Consider the following 21,080-nt stretch of genomic DNA (forward strand, 5'->3'; position numbering starts at 1 on the left):
TGATTGATGAAAAAAAATGTAACATAAAATTCTAATAAAACAGATTAATCTTTACTAAGGGCTGAAAAAAACATCCACCCTACTAGGACACTAGATTAAAATTGGGGCATGCTGTTGGTGGGAGATGTTTTACCTTCTTACCATAAATTAATTTTCTAGTTTATAAAAAAATAACAAATTGAATGATAAAAAAACTAAACCTCGTTGGAACGGTTATATTTCATATTGAAATAGCACATGTAGATTTGTATAGTTCATTCCAGACTCCAAACATTAAGAGGAAACACTTACTTTTCTTTACATTCTTTAGTATCTTTAAACTCTAAATGGAAATGGAAAGATAGATCTTAGAAACAGAGTTGGCATAATTACCTTTTAACAATAATAAGCATAGTCAAATCCTGCTTTCTCAATTTACAGAACTGCTTGAATGCCAAATAGGTTTTGATATCTCTATGTCGTGGTTACTGTAAAGACTTAGACAGAAGGAAAACAACTAAAACTGCATCAAGCTTTCGTCCTAGAGCAAACAGGCAGGTTTTACTTGCCTAACTGGCAATTGTTTTTATTCCCCACTGAATCAAGACATGTAGGTTGAAAAGCCTGGTTAAGCCTACTCTTAGCCCTTGTACACACGGTCGGACATTCAGACAACCAAATCCGTTGGATTTTGTCCGAAACTGTTACACACGGTCGGACAAAGTTGTCGGAAAATCCGATTGTACATAACGTGATGACGTTATTTAGTTACGACGGCCAATAGCTTTGGTCTAGGAATTTGATCTGAGCATGCGTGGCACTTTGTCCGTTGGAGTAGGCTACACATGATCGGAGTATGTCCCATCGGAGCATTTTGTCGGAAAATTTTACGGACAAGTTGGAAAACTTGGTCCGTCGGATACTCAGACGGAAACAGTCCGATGGAGACCACACACAGTCGGATTATCCGACAAAATGGTCCGATAGGACACATTCCGTTGGAATCTCCGACCATGTGTACAAGGGCTTACAGTAAGTTCATCCCACACTCCACAAAGTCTTACTTCTCTAGAACATCTCGACCACAGTTATGGCAATGTAAAAAAAAAACCTAGGCAGCAGTACTACTGATTGTTCCTCATTCCAGTATTTTATATTAGTAATTAAAACCAAAGAACAATAAAAAAAACGTAGAATATTACCCAAACATATCATTGTTATGGCAGTTGGGTTCTATTCAGTTGTTTTTCACCCACATTTCCTAGTTACCAGGTACTAAATGATTGAAAAATGGGTGAAAGTCTATCAAAATCACCTGAGTCTGTGTCAACAAGCTTTTCCTCTCTTCATGTGGTTTTTGCATTCCCATAAAAGTCTACGAGGAAGCAAAACTGTATTCTCTGAAGTATCTCACACTGATATAAAATTGGTCCCATCAACACAGACCCTTTAAATGACACTAAAGAATATCCCTTTTCTCAAAAAAAATTAAAATAAATACACACACACATCCACTACTTACAGGCCCATATCTATAATCTATTTTCATTAAATTGTTTTTAATGTCAGTTTTAAAAACCTTTTTTTTTCCTTTAAAAATGTTATTTTGCTGTGGTACTGTTCTAAACACTGAAAAATTGTGTCACTTTACAGGCATACTATAGACACCCCCCAGGCACGATATTTAAAGGAATATTTAATTTTTATTGTTTCACATTAAGCATTATTAAAATTACTGCTCCTGAAAAATTGGCTGTTTTTAAAAATTTTTTTGCATTGATACATGACCCTTGGGGAAGGACCCGGGTCCTCCAATACTTTTTATGCATATAAGCCTTTAAAAGGAGCTCTTTTGATTTTTCACATTCGTGTCCCATAGACTTTAATGGTGTTCCCGTGTTCATCCAAATTGTTTGCCTGCTCGCATGTTCTGGAGCGAACCGAACCGGGGGGGTGTCTGGCTCATCCTTAGTTGTGGTCATGTGCACTGCTCTGTGCATACTACAAAAACCCATAGTCCCAACGACATCTTCAGAGTGAGCAAGAGAGGGTGGCTACATTTCTACATAGAGTGGGACCATGAAAAATTATCATAGACACCCTCTAACGTGAAGTTGGATCAGAGCAGCAGCAAAAAAAAAAGATGAAATTTGGAGATTTGGAGGATGCTGAGACCAATCGTTTTTGAGTTAAAGACACATACTTAAATATATATTTTTTAAACAAAACAAGAGATTATTGTCACTTTAATGGTCCTCTAATGCCCTGTACACATGGTCGGAAATTCAGACGGAAAAGGTCCAATCGGAATATATTGACGGAAAATCCGATTGTGTGTGGGCTCTATCGGACTTTTTACGTTGGACATTCCGACCGAATTCCCAATCGATCTCAAATTTTCCAACAAAAAAATCCAATCCGACCTTTTCTGATTGTTTGTAGAGAATTCCGATCGGACAAAGTGCCACGCATGCTCAGATCAAATTACGAGACCAAAGCTATTAGCTAGTAGCCTCAACTTAGTCCCGTCGTAATGAACGAACGACAACTTTGTCCGACCGTGTGTATGCAACACCAGTTTAGGACAAAATCCATCAGAAAAAATCTGACGGATTTTGTTGTCGGAATGTCCAACCGTGTGTACGGGGCATTAGAGGCTTGCCTCTAAGCATACCTTCAATATTGCACTGTAATGCTGGCACTTCTTATGTGCTTAAATTGTTTACTGTGATTGCACTGCAGCTTCTCACAGTGTCCCTTAGAAAATGCAACAAGTCAGACTTGTCCACTTGCCCACTTCATTTCTAGGTTTGAGGGTGTCCAGCATCATCTCATCTAGCCAATTCTGAACCAGGGAGCCCTGGGGTTCTTCCAGAGGCTGTTATGGGTTCCTTGAGCTTTAACTAAAAGACCTCCAATTTGATTGTGCCTGCATAGTTCCAGGGCTAATGCCACTTGGCAGTAGCAATGGTATGACACCAATGATATTTGTAGCTATCTCTGAGGGTGGCATATGCACCACCACTGTAAGGGCTCTTTTACATGGGCGGTCTGCCTGACAGACTCCGCTTTGCTCAAAGGGGGGCTGATCCAAGCTGAGCTGGTGGATGACAGGTCCATCACCACTCACTGTGCTGAGATGTACCTGTCAGAGCCCCGCTCTCCTCTATGTGGAGATCAGATGAAAACAGCCCGCCTGTCCATTTTCATCCTGTCTGATCCTACAGGTGGATGGAAAATGGAAAACCATTAGTCTAGATTTCCACGGACAGAATCAGATATCCGCAGATGTCAGTGGACATGTCACCGCTGATATCTGTCGCTCCATAGAGGTGAATGGAGTGTCTGATCAAGTCTGCCTGAAAAAATGACAGGTGGACCTGATTGGAAAGCCTGTGTGAAAAGGGCCTAAGGGGTGTTCATCCCTCAGACCCCCAATGAATTGGTTTTAGCAGGGGTTCCCTGAGATCTGATATTTTTTTAAGGGTTACTGTAAGGTATAAAAGTTTGAGAAAGGCTGATCTGGTTCAGAAATCCTGAATGAATTAGGAGTACTAAGGCAGGCAGTTATGTCCCTGCATTGCAGAGAGCAATGGAGAGACCCTGTGATGACAATAGACCTTAAGGCCCCTTTCACACTGAAACCTGAAAGTCGTGCGACTTTGCAACAATTTTGTCGTGACTTTGAAGCGATTATGGACCTCAAGTCGCATCAAAGTCAGACCAAAGTAATGCAGAGACTACTTTGAATTTACTGCGACTTGAAGTCACACAGATATGAATGGTACTCACAAGTCGCACAAGTGTGAAAGGGGCCTAATTCGGTATGTATTTCATTTAATAATTTCATTAGCATAGTGATAAGAGTGGAGGAAGTATCCAGGCAAAATATAAATAGAATAAACTTCAGCTTTAAGGATGCAGTTAAAAAAAAGAAAAACAAGTTGGAGTATGACGTTTTTGATGCCAACACCTTTAAATAGACAGCTCCTTAAAAAAACACCATTCAATTATTGGGTCATGTACAACCATTTAAAAACCTATGATTGACTGTAAGTTTGCAAATTGTCATTTTAAATACTTTTACCTTTTTCCTGGTAATTTGTTTAGCAGCTGGAGTTGAGACAGAACCAGAGATGTCTGATTCTATGGGATGTGCAGAGTGAGGATTGTCAGAAACATTGTATTCCATATCTGTAACACAAAAGCTTTGTCATTTGGGTCTATTCAACCATAATTTATAGTTTGTCTTCTTATGCCTCGTACACACAATCGGAATTTCAGCCAGCAAAAGACCGATGAGAGCTTTACATCAGAAAATGCGACCGCGTGTATGCTCCATCGGAATTTAGCTGGCCGAATTCCTGCCAGAAAAAATTTGAGAGCATGTTCTCAATTTTCCCGATGAAGAAAAACTTGCTATCGGAAATTCCGATCGTGTGTATGCAACTCCGACATGAAAAAACTCACGCATGCTCGGATTCAATTACGAGATGGAAGCTATTGAACTTCCTTTTTTTAGTCTCGTTGTACGTGTTGTACGTCATCGTGTTCTTGATGGTCAGAATTTGGTGTGACGGTGTGTATGCAAGACAGTTTGAGCGAAATCCCATTGGAATTTTGTCGGGAAAACCATCAGAGTTTTTTCCGACCAAAATTCCATTCGTGTGTACACGGCATTAGACAATTTCTGCTTTTTTGTTTTATTTTCTCAACTCCTTCAGCTTTTCAGCATCCTCATGCAAGCAAAAGATGTAGTAATTTATGTCAAAAGTGCTCTTATTTGATATTGTTAAGTTCTGTGTTAAATAATTTATTAAGATTTTTGTTTACTATTGTGACAGAGGACAGACATTTTAAGCCTAGGTTCACGCTAGTGTTGCTGCACATCCATGCATTTTTATAGCATGCTATTGATGGGTTTTTTTTGCGTTATGTTTTTTTTTTTGTGGGAGGAGGAGACTTATAGTTAAACACAAACCTCTGCCAAAAACGCATGTGCATGCATTTTTCATGCACTCTCATTGAAGTCTGTGAGGCCTAAAATGCACTTGCACCTTTTCAAAAATCAAACTACATCATGTTGCATTGATGTACGCAGTCACCATACAGAATATTGTGATTTCCTTTGTTGTACATTGCAGATGAAAGATAAATTTCACTAGGGTAAATGAGGCCTTAAAGTAGAATTCCACCTTCAAACTAAAATCCTTGCATCTACAGACATCCATGATCTAACACTATCCTACTTAGCCCTGTAATGAAGAAATCAATATATATGCAGTATTTTCTGGTGTATAAGACGACCTTTTACACTAAAAGAAAACGGCCAAAAATTTGGGGTCGTCTTATACGCCGGGTATAAAGCAGGGGTCATTTTCTATGCAAGCCGCCCGCTGGATGACAGCCCTCTGGATGCTCGCGGTAATACTGGATGCTCGCAATAAATGTGTGGTAATACTGTATACATACAGTATACACCGCTGAGCCAATCTCGGCAAGCGATGTATTGTATTTGTGAATACAAAGCCTGCTCGGATTGGAGTAACCACCTCTGCCAATCCGAGCAGGCCATACGGTAGCCTGCTCCGATTGGCTTTGAGAGTCAGAGGCGCAGGCTGATGATGTTACAGCCCCTGCCAATCCGAGCAGGCTTTCTATTCATGAATAGAATACATCGCTCGCCATGATTGGCTCATTGCGGTATACTGTATGTATACTGTGAGACAGTGTTAACTGTTACATCGAGCAGGCTGACAGACTGGTCGGAAGGGGGTCGTCTTATACGGTAAGTATAGCACAAATCCAACATTTTAAGTGGAAGATTAGGGGGTCGTCTTATATGCCCAGAAGCCTTATACACCAGCAAATACGGTATACCTTTTTTGAAGCTCATCTAACCCGATCCTACGCTATATATATATATATATATATATATATATATATATATATATATATATATATATATATATAATGCCCCTGCTCTTGCCAGCTAACAGTAAGCCAATCAGAGGCTAGGGTGGACGCAAAGTATACAGTCCAATAAAAAATAATAATATTCTGTGTCCCGCTTTGGGATATTGGCACAGTAACGGAATTTATTTTAATTTATGCCCTTGTATCAGATTTTAGCTGAGCATAGACATATTTCCTAACTTTTTGAGATGGGAACAAGGGACACCTATTAGCAAATGTATGTAGGTATAGGACACACCCCTGCCACGCCCACTTAACGGAGAATTCTACAAAAAAAAAGATTAGTTAAACCCACAACTGCTTTTTTTTACCACTGCTTTTCCGTTATACTGGCTTTTGAAGTTTACAAATGCAGCAGTTTAGAAATCAGACACTTTTGAAAGATAAATAGTGCATTTTATATCCAACTATATAGATCAGACCAAAATGAGGGACAAATGAGGAGAAGGAACAGAGGGACTTTGTTTCAAATCAGGAACAGTCCCTCAAAATAAGGGACAGTTGGGAGGTATGCATATACAGTATATATTTATGTACTAAGAAGCCGCTCCTGTTGTTAGCCCTATTTCAGGGAATTAATACTAAGCACTCTGGAAAATAGATTACAATAGGTTTTTTATTTTTTATTTGGCAAGGTGGTGCTGTACAACTTCCATACAATCATTTCTGGATCCTAACATTAGTAGTAGCATAGTACTGTAAATTACCCTGTCACAGAGTACACTCGGAGATCTACCCCTGGGGTCTCTCAGGACCACAATAACCTGGCAGTTGACTAAATCTTGCCCAGCCAAAACTGTACCTTTTGGTTGACTCTTTACAGAATAATACTTTGATTTATCTTTTACTATGTGATTATCCATTACATCATACTTACTGACAGCTCCATCTGCAATAATGTAGGAATCCTCCGTTCTTTCTGGTATAGGGGGTGGAGAAGCAGATCTATCTCGTGCTTTTCCTAAGACATAATTATTTTTTTCAGTAGCAGGTGCATGTCACAAGATATTTAAGATAAACACGTGGTCTTAATGTAGACAATTGCTTAATTTAAGGTATAACTAAAGGCAAACCCTTTTTTTTTTGTTAGTTTCGGATAGAGGAGTGATGGATTAGAACACTTGTCAGTTTTCAATTGCTGTCTGAGTCCCCGTTTGGGAGATTCTATTTGTCCTGTTTACTCTAATCATTGAAAGTGAAAGTATAGGAAAATCCTAAATTTTGGGTTGTTCCCAGAAAAGTAATAGAGGGGAAATATTTGAATGGGAACAATAGTATTGGTGACCTGGGAGTCCCCAAGAGATTCCCTTGATTTTCAAGGATTTCCTTTCACTTCCTGTTTGGCTATGGGGCAGGAAGTGAAGGAAAATCTCCCCAATGGGTAAAAAATGGCAAAAATAAACCTTACAGGGGTTATAAGCCTCCCTATCCAAAATGAAAAGAAAAAAGATTTTGCCTATAGTACTACATTAAACATTTATAAAATGGTATAGCAGGCACCTGCAGAAAACCTACCTTTAGTAAATTTCCGGAGTACCTAAGGAGCCTCAAACATTATGTAAATATTTCCTTTATCTACTGATTTCAAGCCTGACCTGCTCTACTCCAAATTACCACAACTAACTAATGGTTTATAACTAGTGTAGTGTAGGGGCATGGAAATGCCAACTTGTAGTTTCCTTGTTTCCCACTAGGTATCACTATAGTCAACAGTGAGGCAGTCTCTGTGAGTCTAATGGTTTATGGAAGTTGATGTACCATCAGTGGAGGGGCACCTGATATATGATTTAGGTAAGAGGCTCCCTGGGGTTTCCAGACCCAAAATAAGGAATAGAGATCTCTGGGGTGACCAGGATAGGACTCATCATGTAGACAGGAGGCATAGATAAGAACCTTCCCCATTGTGGGGAAGCTAGGAGCAGCTAGGTGGGCTGCTACGTGTGAAAGACTAACGCTGATGGGACTACTCTCATTACCTAGAGAGATGACAGTATTCTGGGAACACCCTCCAGAAGTCATGAGTCTTCAAACGATTCTCCCCTCCACTAAACTGCTTTACCTTTTATAGAGTTTGTAACTCAAATTTTTGCTGCCTCCACTTGGAAGGCTGAAAGACCTGCTTCAAAATACTTTCACATTTTATTTATTAAAGAAAAAGCCAAAAGCATCTACTGTTCAGACATTCTGTTATTCTGACCAAAGATGAGAACATCTCAAGGACTGATGCATTGTGGGTTTCAAAGGGGTCTGTGGCTTGGGACCTCTACAGCTACCAGGGTGCTGGGTGGCATACCAGGGAGGCAACATATGCTAGAGTATCCCAGCAGGCTCAGTAATCTTAGGAAAATCAGGAAGGGTTACAGAGTGTATATGTCCCCACCTTTCAGCTACAGGGCACAGGGGAGGCATGCAGCCAAGCACATGGTCTCATTGCTTAACACTATAATTGGTTGCTTCGGTGGCCAACACAAGATAGCAAAAGGTAGAAGAGGATAGACCTGTCCTTGACTTCCTAAGCTGAAGATGGTATTTACACAAAAGAGTTCTTTTGGAGCTCTTACTTTGCTCTGAAAGGGTATTCATTGTAAGTTTATACTCCTAGTATATAGTCATACAGCCATTTATATAGACACAGGTTTATTTTAAGGCAAATGGTATTGTATTTAATGCTGTAGCGCAGACCTGGGACTGGTCTGGCTGTTTGGTCCCAGGTTCCATTCTCTGATAGGCACACAGCAGCCTGGCACTCTGTATTTCACAGTCACTCATGTCAGATAACATGCTGCGCATGTCTTTTTGTGTTTTTTATTTTATTAGGCAATTGGTATAGGGTGAGTTTAGGGATACTTCAAAAAACCTTAGCAACTTGCAGAAGAGGGCACAAAATCCAAACTATTCCTTCAGGGTGAAGGCACCCCCTTTAAAGCGAAGGTGAACTGGTTCTAAAACAGGAGTATCGTCCTGGATGTACAAAGTATAATCTCTCCGAAATGAGGCCAAAGAAAATCAGAAGGCTGGTGCTCACTGTTTCCTGAATACTGCAGTATCAGGCAGTTGTTGTGCTTGATTTGCCTGTGCCCTGGATCCCTAGATGAGCTCCCTGCAACATTCAGGAGGCTAGACCAGCGGTCCCCCAGCCAAAACAAAAGCCAGGATCCCAAAAAGGATTCTGGCAGCTCTGTTCTGGGTCCCAGCCTATTTATACCCCTTTCAGCCCCCTGCTGGTCACCCACTCCACTGACAAAGGATAGCCTGAAGATGCATTAATATGGCCAGAGTCTGTTCTTCCACCCACTATATCCCATAACTTAGTAGGATGCAGGGGAAAGTAACTGAGCCTGCATCAGCAGAACCCAAAACAGACGCTACTAAACTATTGTTGCTCTCCCTGGCTACAGGGAGGCAAAAAAACAAAACGTAACACTAGTAGACAACTGGGGTGCTACAGTGCATTAACACAATGGTTGACAGCTCTGGCTGCTGTAAACCCACTAAATGTGAAATCTGACTACATGTTATGGGTTAATATATTCTCCAAATCATCACTTCTCTTGTCATCACTTCTCTTTGCAGCTCTTTATTAAGTAAGCTCATACCTTATTAAATCATACACACTATCCTACTTAACTTTGGCTATAATTCAATATATTTTTATTAAAGTATTTTCACATACAGATCATAAAATAAGAGAACAGGTACAGGAACATTACGCTCTTAGTCACAAGGACTACAGCTACTATTAACATAATTCTATTCATAGGCATAATGAAAGATCCATAATAATTCAGATTAGTAAGCCAGTGGTATAAAGGCGATCAGTAGCTGACTAGTAGAAGATTTGGTGGCTAACCAGACACTGGCAAGGATGTGGTGCCAAGTCCACGTTAATAGTAAAGTCTGTGTCAAAATGAGAACAAGGAGAGAAGTAAAGGTATCTCTGCAGCTGGAAGATATAAGTGTTAAAGGAGAATAGCAAGAACAATTCAGTACTGTCTGTGATCCTTTTTTTATTTTCACCAATTTTTCAGGACATTCTTTCGGAGTGTACCCGCTTCTTCAAGATTCAAGCAACTTTGGCTATAATTTAAATAGTTTATTTATTCATTTATTTTAGGTACTTATATAGCCCCATCAATTTACTCAGCGCTTTAGATATACATTGTACATTCACTGTACATTCACATCAGTCCTTACCCTCAAGAAGCTTACAATCTTAGGTCCCTAACTCACATTCATACTTATACATACTAGGGCCAATTTAGACAGGATCCAATTAACCTGCCAGCGTGCCATTGGAGTGTGAGAGGAAACTGGAGTACCCGGAGGAAACCCCCATGGGTACAGGGAGAACATGCAAACTCCAGGCAGTCAATTTGAGCAGAGATATTCCTAGACATTGGATGCATACTTTTCTACACCTAAAGTTCTGACCAAGCTGAATCAAAGAAGCGGAAACCAAAAAAGAAATTTTTTTTGAAATTTCTACATCACATTAAAATAACTCAGAACGTCAGTCTAAAAAATGATAACGTAACTTAACCATGCACGTATGGTCAGTAATGCTAATCTTTATGATTACTTACCCATCTTTGACCCTCTCACTTTCACACTCTGAAAAAAGCAAAGATAAACTAAGATTATTAAGCACTGGATTAACACACAAAATACTATACTATGTGCTAACCACAAATGATGTTTAGTAAAGATAATGAAATTTTCATGATTGCTGCTTATTAAAATATTCAACCACTTCAATACAGGGCACTCTCACCCCCTTCCTGCCCAGGCCAATGGAAAAAGACCGAAATTTATTTTTTCTCAGTTTCTGTTATAACATTTTTTAAATAAATAAAATGTCCCCAAAAATAAGCCCTGCTCGAAAATAAGACCTAGCATGATTTTCAGGGATGGCTGCAATATAAGCCCTAGTTAAAGTCATTGTAAAATCATATAATCGGGGCGTGGCCTGGACATGGCTGAGTGAGGTTGTACTTTTGGAGAGCTCCCGGCCTGAACCCTCACCTCCCGGCTAACATTAGCTCCCCATATCGGCATGAGCTCACAAAAGCGGTACAGGACGAGAGCAATTACCCGGAACACCCCTTCCAGCAAAAATTTGGGCGCAATCCAGCATTACTTTCGGCGGCTTCAGGAGATATCCCCCGGCACCAAGGCCGCGGCGCCACGAGGCTTAGGGCCCTGCACGGCCCAGCGTGACATAGTAGCGGAGCCTGCAGACTGGGAACCCGTGGAGCGGTCATCACCCAGCCCATCCGAGGACCTACCCCGGGAGGTGGAGATGGCAGGCTCACAGCACTCGGAGGCTTCTCCGCTGGACCAGGATATTCGGGAGATGCTGCAGGCCCTTCCCACTCAGTCCGCAATCGAGGCCCTGATCCTCCGGCTCGAGGAGACGCACAGGAGGGACATCCAGGAGGTCAGGAGCGAGGTTTCCACTCTGGCGGAGCGGGTTACCACCGGGGAGTCCTCTCTGAGCACCCTGGAGGCACGAGTGGCAACACTCGAACGGGACCGCGGCCATCACCGGGACACAGCGGTGTCGCTACAGCTCCACCTCGAGGACATTGAAGACCGGAGCCGCCGCAACAACTTGCGGCTCCGGGGAGTCCCTGAGGCAGCTGGGGTGGAGCAGGTGAGTGACACGGTCACGCGTATATTCCGGGACATACTGGGGGACCCCTCTGCAGAGGTCATTCTGGATAGAGCCCATAGAGCCCTGGGCCCTAGGTCCGCAGACCCGGGCAGACCGCGGGATATCATATGCAGAATGCACCGGTTCACGCAGAAGGAGGAAGTCCTGCGGAGAGCATGGGAGCGCGGAGACACGGAGATACAGGGTTCTCCGATCAAGATTCTACAAGACCTATCCAGGGCCACCCTTAGACGTAGAGCTATCCTCCGACCTATCCTGGAGCTGGCCAAGGAGCATGGAGCAACATATCGCTGGGGTTACCCACTTTCAGTGATCTTCCGCAAGGACACTGGCTCATTCATTCTGCAGACGCCCGCAGACCTGCCAGCCCTGTTTCTTTTTTTGGGCACAGATCCGGTTCCAGTACCTGATTGGCTGCAGCTACTCCCACGACAACTGAGCAGATCGGGACCGACGGCCAACCGTGGTCCCCTGTCACCTCGCCGGCTCCGCGGCAGGGGAAGGCGCCGTTCGAGATCCCGGGACGCCATACGTGAGTAGGCTTTGAGCCACTGCTATTGCTGTTGCACCTCCTGGCCGCCCTGCCTCCCCCCCCCCCCACTGCCTGCCTTTGCCCCTCAGCATTGAGTTTCTTGCCAGACAAATTTTTTGGGGATCGTGGCGTCTTCCCGGGCCTGGCCCCTGCATGAGTGTCCCTTCCTCCCCCCCCCCTCTTCCCCCCCCCCTTTTTTTTTTTTTTTTTTTTTTTTTTTTTTTGGATTTCAGGTAATGAAGACCCTGGTTGAGCACTAAAATGCATCTTTGTAGCAAGCGATGAAAGAGACATGGTACATAGAAGAGTATTAACTGCTTTCTGACTGTAGGATATCCATGGATGAAGTGATTATACCAGGATGGGATGATGCATGCAGCCACAGGCATCATCCAGTATCCCCCTCTTTTTTTTTTTTTTTTTTTTTTTTTTTTTTCTTTCTTCTTTTTACAGCTGTTGCCCCCGGATATGACTTATGGGCTGAACTACTATTTTTTTTTTTTTTTTTTTCCTTTTTCCTTTGTTGTTTGGTTGTGGGTGGGGGGGGGACGCTACAGTATGTTATGGAGTAGGGGGCTACGCAGAGGATCCCCGGGGGGCCGGTCCACTATAGTTTGGTAGCTGGGGAATGGTTTCTACACCCCCCGCCTTCATGTGTGGACCGTGGCGTACGTTAATTGGGGGGTGGGTGGGAGCTGCGCTCCCGAGTGTTGGGCGGGGGGGGGGCTGGGAGGTCCTGAGCTGACTTTAACCATGCTTGTTGTGGGTGGATCTGTTGGTATATTATTATTCTTTTTCCTTTTTTTATAATACCTGCCCAGGTTATAGTAGATGCATGTCTAGTATTCACTGTTTAACCATGTTTCCAAGGTTGTTTCCGCCCGGGCCGTTAAACTGTTCTGCGGGGGGAGGCGCCCTGCGCCGGTTTCGATCTCGTTCTTGTTACCGTTACCCAGATTAACTCTTTTACTCATTCCCTTGCCGTTACCCAACAGGCTGTGCCGGGGGTGGGTGGGAATGGACACGGGTACATCTCCCGGTTTTGTCCCGCTACTCCCCCACATAGGACGGTGCTTCATACCTGGGGGAACCCCTAGGGAGCACTCCAGCCGTTTAGGCTATTTTAGAAATACCCTTTTTAGCGGCACTACTCTGTGTCGCTTCTCTTTTCTTATCTATATTCTCTGCTACACCTTCACTTTCTCTTTTCCACTTTTTTACCTCATTCCTTGTCCCCCTCCCCCCCTTTTCCCTGACCCTTTCTCTTCCCCCCCCCCCCCCCCTTTTTGTTGCTCTCGAGTAGCCAGGGCGATGGACTCCATAAAAATTGTATCAATAAATGCTAAGGGTCTGAATATCCCAGAGAAGAGACGTGTCTTGTTAAATGACCTCCGCCAAGCACACGCGGACATTGCCTTTATCCAGGAAACGCATTTTAAACAAGAGAAGTACCCGATCCTTAAAAACAGATTCTTTCAGACTGCTTATCACTCCACTAATCCCTCTGCCAAGTCTAGAGGGGTCTCCATCCTCATATCAACTAGTCTCCCCTGGCAATGCCAAGCAGTATTAGGAGATCCGGAGGGTCGCTTTATGTTCATCAAAGGTTTAGTGGGAACTACCCCTCTTACACTAGCCTCCGTTTACGCGCCAAACGAACATCAGGGTGCCTTTATAGCGAGGGCCCTAGATAAACTCGGAGATTTTACTACGGGTCAGCTGATCCTTGGGGGGGACTTTAATGCCCCGCTGATTCCCGCTTCGGACACGTCCTCGGGACTCTCTTCAATTCCCCCACTACATAGAAAACGCATAACAAATTCCCTACACAAGGCCCAATTGGTGGATGTATGGCGCTTAACGCACTCTGGCGAACGTGACTACACGTTTTACTCGCACACCCACAAATTGTACTCTAGGATTGATTACTTCCTGATACCTCATGATCAACTGCACGCGGTAAAAAACGCCTCCATTGGCCATATTACATGGTCGGACCATGCCCCCATTACCTTAGAATACATACTGACAGGGAACCATAGGGCGGACTCTAGATTTTGGCGGCTGAACGAGGGCCTTATCCAAGTCCCTGAGCTTGTGGCTGAAGTTTCAAGGGCAATGTCCTTGTATTTTCAGGAGAACGCCACCTCGGACTGCGACTTGGGCATCTTATGGGAAGCGCACAAGGTGGTCGTCAGGGGGATACTAATCAGCCATGGTTCACGACTAAAGAGGGAGCGATCAGAACAGTTGACCAGGTTGCTGGCCACCATGTCCTCATTGGAAGCACGCCATAAACATGCCCCCTCTCGGTCAGTTGAATCTGAGCTAGGGTCGGTCCGTAGGCAAATAACTGACCTGCTGTACTACAGAGCTAAAGCGGCACTCCAGCGCTGCCGACAGACTGCCTATGTGTCTGGCGACAAATGCGGTAAAACCCTAGCGAGAGCGGTACGGGAACAGAAACAAGCTTCCTACATCCCCTACATTACTAACCCGGACGGCCAAAGAGTCACCCTTCCTAAGCAGATTTCTGGCGAGTTTGGGCAATTTTACTCTAAATTATATAATTTGACGTGTAACCAACCCTCCCACGCCGATATAGTTGACTACATCACGAATTCTCAAATGCCATCCCTGTCGGCAGACATAAGGGAAGAACTGGAAGCGCCTATCACTATGGAGGAGCTCCGTACTGCAGTCGGACATATGAAGCCTGGCAAAGCTCCAGGTCCAGACGGGTATCCGCTATCGTACTACAAGACCTTCCTCCACATCCTGGGCCCGCACATGATATCCTTCTTTAATGCACTTGGGTCGGGGGTGCTTTTCCCTAAGGAAATGCTGAAGGCCCATATATCCTTGATTCCCAAGGAAGATAAAGACCTGACACAATGTGGTAGTTATAGACCCATCTCTCTACTGAATGTGGACCTGAAGTTGTTTTCCAAAATTCTGGCATCGCGCTTGGCGCGCCACCTCCAGTCTTTAGTGCATCAGGACCAAGTGGGTTTCATACCCAACAGGGAAGCCCGAGATAACACGATAAGAGTCCTCAACCTCCTCCACGTGGCCAATAGAAGGAGCTCTCCCTGTGTATTCCTGAGCACGGACGCTGAAAAGGCGTTTGACAGGGTTCATTGGGAGTTTATGCTCGCGGTGCTCAGACATATAGGTCTCGGAGATAGAATGTTCAATTGGATACGACAAATTTACTCGAACCCCACTGCGCAAGTGAAGGCGAATGGTATTCTCTCATCGCCCTTCGCTATTGCTAATGGCACGAGACAGGGGTGTCCCTTATCACCTCTGCTCTTTGCCCTTTCGCTGGAGCCTTTTCTGTGTACAGTGCGACTGAGTGCGGACATTCAAGGCCTTGTAGTTGGGGACATACACTGTAAGATCGCGGCTTACGCAGATGATCTGCTGTTTACTTTGTCCAACCCCACAATCTCCCTCCCCAACCTTCTTAAGGAATTTGGCGTATACGGTGGTCTATCAAATTTAAAGATTAATTTTTCCAAGTCGGTTGCCATGGGAATTGCCGTACCTCCGCAAGCTGCGCTCGCCATGCAAACGCACTTTCGCTTTAAATGGACGAGTGAGGCGTTGAAATATTTAGGAACTCTCATCCCACCAGATGTTAGGCGTACTTTTGCTTTAAACTTCCCATCTGTCCTGACGAAGGCTCGAGTCTTGTTGGAGAGATGGAACAGTGGTTTACACTCCTGGTTTGGCAGGTGCAACCTACTAAAGATGTGCATTCTACCTAAATTTTTGTATCTCCTTCAGGCTCTCCCTATTCATATACCTCTGTCCTTTTTCAAGCAAGTCCACACGATGTTCGCCCGCTTTGTCTGGGCGAATAAAAAGCCCCGTATCAGCAGGTCCTATATTTCCCTTCCGAAAAGACAGGGGGGTCTGGCGCTACCGGACGTCAGGCGATATTACCTAGCCTCTCACTTGGGCCGCATTCTGGACTGGAGGTGCAATGGGCGCTCCAAGCTCTGGGTGGGTATTGAGCAGGCCCAAACGAACCTCGTGCTACAAAACACGCTTTGGTGTTATGATTCCATTTCTGGGGAGTTGAGGAATCATCCCCTTATAGGCACCACCCTGCGACACAGCCGTCAGTGCGCCTTTCGGCTTTCCCTTACATCAGCTTATTCTCCACTATATCCGGTGTTGGGCAACCCGGAGTTCCCGCCGGGAATGGAGCCTCATGAGTACGGTACTTTGAGGGAGGCTGGTCTAGACTACGCCTCGGCCTTCGTGTTAGACGGGCGTTGGCCCTCCATAGCGGAACTGACTGCTGTGACGGGGAGATTCCAACTTCCTTTCTGGAAGGCAATACGATTACATCATTTTCTCCACTCGCTACCCAATCCTAGAGGCTTCACCAGACCACCGACGGCATATGAGGCGTTGTGCTTGCATAATGACTCGATATCAAAAACCCTGTCCACCATGTATTCCATGCTGAGCAACGCCTCGTCGCCTCCACAGCTGACCTATCTTGCTGGGTGGGAAAGGGACCTCAACCGCACGTTCTCAGAGGCACAAAAACAGAAGATTATCAGCTGCGCCCTCCAAACATCCACATGTACCAGAATACAGGAAACAAACTACAAAATCATGACGCGCTGGTACCTCACACCCTCTAGACTGGCCAAGTGTTTCCCAGACACCTCAGACCGCTGTTGGCGGTGTGGGAGGGAGGAGGGCACTTTGCTTCATGTGTTCTGGTCCTGTCCCAGCCTGCAGGGTTTTTGGAGGGAGGTTAGGCGCATCACTCAGAAGTTCACGGAATACGAAATACCAGAGGATGCGGCTTTTTTCCTTCTTCATTTGACCGAAGTCCCACTCAAAAAATATAAAAGATCGCTGACCCGCCATTTGCTCAATGCGGCAAAGGCCTGCATACCCCTACGTTGGAAACAAACTTGCCCCCCCTCTGTGGTAGACTGGCTGAGGAGGGTGGAGGAGGTCGGTAAGCTGGAAGATCTGGTCCTTACGGCACAACACAAACATGAGAAGTATTTGGAAACCTGGACGCAATGGAAAATCTTCATCTATTCGGATGAAGGGATTGAACTGCTGACTTCCTAACCAAGCATGCACAGTCTCCATCTCTGCAGACCTAGATACACTGATTGTTCCCACACTCGCCCTGGCTGCTTTTGGCCTGTCTTTGACCTCCCCTCCTTCCCTTTCCTCCCACTCCATTTGTGTGTCCCCCCCCACATTCTGTTTCTATCCATTTTCCCGCTAATTTTCTCAGATAATGGAAAACGTAGGGATGGAGTCCAGCTACCTTCAGACTTAGATTAACCGGTTGACCTTTATATGCCAACAAGTTTTTTGCACTTGGCCTGCAACATAACGGTTTTATTGTATTTGAGCTGATGTTTAATGCCATGTACGATATGCGACTTGTTTTCACAGCTCGCACTTATGTTTATTTTCTATGTATCGCTGGGATTCCATCCCTTTGTTGGTGTTTAATAAAAATTGTATATTTGAAAAAAAAAAATCATATAATCTGTTTTGCAAAAAGATTATATAATGTGCAGTGTGTCTCATTGTGTAACTTTATTGTGGAAAATGCCTTATTTACAGCACCGCTGGGTGCTTACGTGACCCGCCAGCGATTTCCTCCCGGCTGACATCAGCAGCCCCTCACTCCGCAGTACACGGAGCAGGGCGGATATCATTGGGGATCTTTGCTTCTCCCTCTGCAGTGCTCGGGAGCGGGGAAAAAGTTCTCCAGCGGGTGACGTGAGGGCCCAGCGGTGCTGTAAATAAGGTATTTTCCACAATAAAGTTACACAAGGAGACACACTGCACATTATATAATATTTTTACAGAACAGATTACATGATTTTAAATTACTTTAACTAAGGTTTTGGGATTACAGAATTTCATAATACTGACTCCTGAGCTGTCAGGTGAAGCGGGGGAGAGAAGACAGGGGACACAGGAACTTTTTAAAAAACATTTTAATGTTTTCTTCCAGGTTTTTTTAGAACATAGAGAGGGATAAATGACACAGCACAAGCACTGTGCTGTCTATCATGCGTTACCGTTTTAAGGATCAAGATATATATATATTTTTTTTACAGAAGAAGATGACATGACTATTTGAATAAATGTAGATTATTATACATATCGTAAATAAATAAGAAATAAGAAATAAATAAGACATTCCCTGAAAAAAAGCCCTAGTGTTTTTTTTTGTAGCCAAAATTAATATAAGACCTAGTCCTATTTTCGGTGGAAACACGGTAATCTTTTTTCATAAATGTAGGTCAAAATCTATGCTGCTACATTTCTTTGGTGAAAATAACCCAAATCAGTGTTTATTATTTAGTCTGTAGGAAAGTTATAGCGTCCACAAAATATGGTATACAGTATATATCTGAAAATGTATCAATCCTGATGCACTGATGACCTATCTCATTTCTTGAGGCCCGAAAATGCCAGGACAGTACAAATACCAATATAAGCAACCATTTTTACTGGATGAAACTTATTAATTCAGTGTGTTTTGTTGTGATTAGCTGTGATTGACCACAGCTAATCACATGATACAGATGGGCTGTGATTGTCTCTTTCTGCGCCATGTGATTACTGTAACCAATCAATGCTAGTAACAAAATTGTACAGAATGGAGTGCATGTAAGGAAGCCATCCATTGTTTATAATTGTCATGTGATATGCTGTGATTGGTCACAGCGATCACATAGTACCAGCAGCGGGCCATTACAGTGATCAGTCATCAGCTGTGTCCGGCAGACACAGTCGGGGACAGATCATGCCACAGCTTGGCCCCGTGACAGGTGTTTTTCCCAGGAGGACGTCATATGATGTCCACCCAGAATGATGAAAGTCCTCCCCCCGCCATCATTTGAATATATCCTGTGCAGGAACTGGCAGTGTGGTAATATGGTGTTCTAACTGGATCACATCACTGCATATAAAGTGCATCTAAATTGCTGAAAGCCATACTTTAAGAGCATGTTCTTGAATGCTGCAATGATTAGCTCTGAACTAAAAACAATGTGAATGAACCCTAATGCCGTATACACATGACTGGACTTTTCGACGGACTAGGTCCGACGGTCTTGCTGACGGACTTTCGGCAGATTTCCGACTGACTTTCTGAGCGAATGGACTTAGCGACACACTATCACACCAAAGTCCGATGAATTTGAATGTGATGACGTACAACCGGACTAGAATAAGGAAGTTCATAGCCAGTAGCCAATAGCTGCCCTAGCGTCGGTTTTCCTCCATTGGAATAGCATACAGACGAACAAATTTTTCGACTGGACTTGAGTCCGTCGGAAAGATTTGAAAACTTGTTTTAAATCTAAAGTCCATCTGATTTTTAGACAGTAAAGGTCCAATGAAGCCCACACATGATCAAATTGTCCGGCGGATTCGTTCCCTCGGAGCTAGTCCATCGAAAAGGTCCGGTCGTGTGTACGTGGCATAAAAGTTTATTTCTCCTTAAGAAAATCTACAAAATGACGAAGGCTGTAGATCTCAATACTTACTGTGCTTCATAGTCTTGTAGATAATTCCAACATATATACAAAATATGTTTTTTAGTGCAATGCATACTAATACCTTACTGCGTGTCTTGAGTCTGAAATCATCAACATTACACTGGGATACACCAGCCCATTCTTGTGATGTGCCAATTTTTATGCTTGGAACTTTGACTTGCACTTTAGGTTGCAGTGGTGGAGGCTCCTGTGGTCGTTCATCTAGTAAAAACATTGTAATAACATCAAACGCTTAGAAAACCATCATATATTACACATGGAAAAGATCCTTGTATATATTAGAGAGATTGAATCTCCCTAACGGGGACTACAGACAGAAACAAAAACTAAAATGTTCTTATCCCTCTCCACTTCAAGGTAACGTGTTATCTATTCATTACTTACCAAGCTCACCAGTTACAATAAAGGATTCAGGTGTGCGTTCTGGCAGAGGAGGGGGACTCTTGTCATCTGCTTTTGAAGAAGTAACTAAATACAACAAGATATTACATTTTAGTTATTTAAATGAACATTGTATTAGTTAAAGGTGTGTTTATGATATATTTCAGTGAGCTAGCTAGTAAGAGTGTTAAGCTAATCATACACTAGTAGAATTCGACTTGAAAATTTTTCGCTTTCATTTTTTGTGTGGTCAAGTCAATGATCATTTTCAACCAAGGGGATTAAAAAAAACTCAAAGGAGAAGAATGGACAATTTTTTTAACCACTTACTGACTGCACTATAGCCAAATGATGGCTTCAGCGCGGTCAGTCAGTTCTGGGAGGGCGTCATACAACGTCCTCCCGTGATTGTGCCCACTGTGTGCCGCTTATCAGCATTCCTTTCCTCACGCAGACAGCGTGAGGAGAGGAGAGCTGGTAATGGTCTCGTGTAAAAGGGTCATCTACACTGATAATCAGGGCACTGTCCTGTGTCCTGATTATCAGTACAGCCCCAACATTGCCCACCAGGGCTGCCAATCAGTACTGCCAATCAGTGCCCATCAGTGCCTCCTCATCAGTGTCACCTATCAGTGCTGCCTATCATACCACCTCTATGTCCATTAGGTCATATAAAAGATCCTCTGTACCATACTCACTGAATGCTGCAAAAAGCTTGATACCCTGATTATGAAAGAAGAGCAGGCCCCCTATGTTGAGGGAGTGGCTTAATAGAGTTCACGTTACTTTGGAAGCAAAGGAATGAGTACATAATGTAAAAGATCGTTATGAGCTTTTTTAATAATCTTAGGCTTCTTGGGCTTCTTCTTTTACAGCTTATAAAATGATCATGCCAACTCCTTGATGCGGTAGTCCTTGTCACTTTGAGGGTGGAGAGTTTTTTTTATGGCTCTGAGCAATGGAACAG

General features: G+C 43.6%; 1 protein-coding gene across 1 annotated transcript in view; it reads right to left on the reverse strand.

The window, feature by feature from the left end:
- The window catches only part of PTPN22 (protein tyrosine phosphatase non-receptor type 22), a 195,492-nt gene that overhangs the window by 10,822 nt on the left and 163,590 nt on the right, over window positions 1–21,080 (reverse strand). Inside the window, exons 14-19 of the mRNA XM_077481564.1 lie at window positions 20,117–20,200; window positions 19,794–19,933; window positions 10,539–10,566; window positions 6,833–6,916; window positions 4,067–4,173; window positions 292–322 (exon numbers count right to left, since the gene is read on the reverse strand). Coding sequence (XP_077337690.1) covers window positions 292–322; window positions 4,067–4,173; window positions 6,833–6,916; window positions 10,539–10,566; window positions 19,794–19,933; window positions 20,117–20,200 — 474 coding nt within the window. The remainder of the gene's footprint in view (window positions 1–291; window positions 323–4,066; window positions 4,174–6,832; window positions 6,917–10,538; window positions 10,567–19,793; window positions 19,934–20,116; window positions 20,201–21,080) is intronic.

Source organism: Lithobates pipiens, unplaced genomic scaffold, assembly GCF_037356315.1.
Source record: "Lithobates pipiens isolate NorthernLeopardFrog02 unplaced genomic scaffold, aLitPip1_a1.2 Scaffold_16, whole genome shotgun sequence".
Taxonomy (NCBI): domain Eukaryota; kingdom Metazoa; phylum Chordata; class Amphibia; order Anura; family Ranidae; genus Lithobates; species Lithobates pipiens.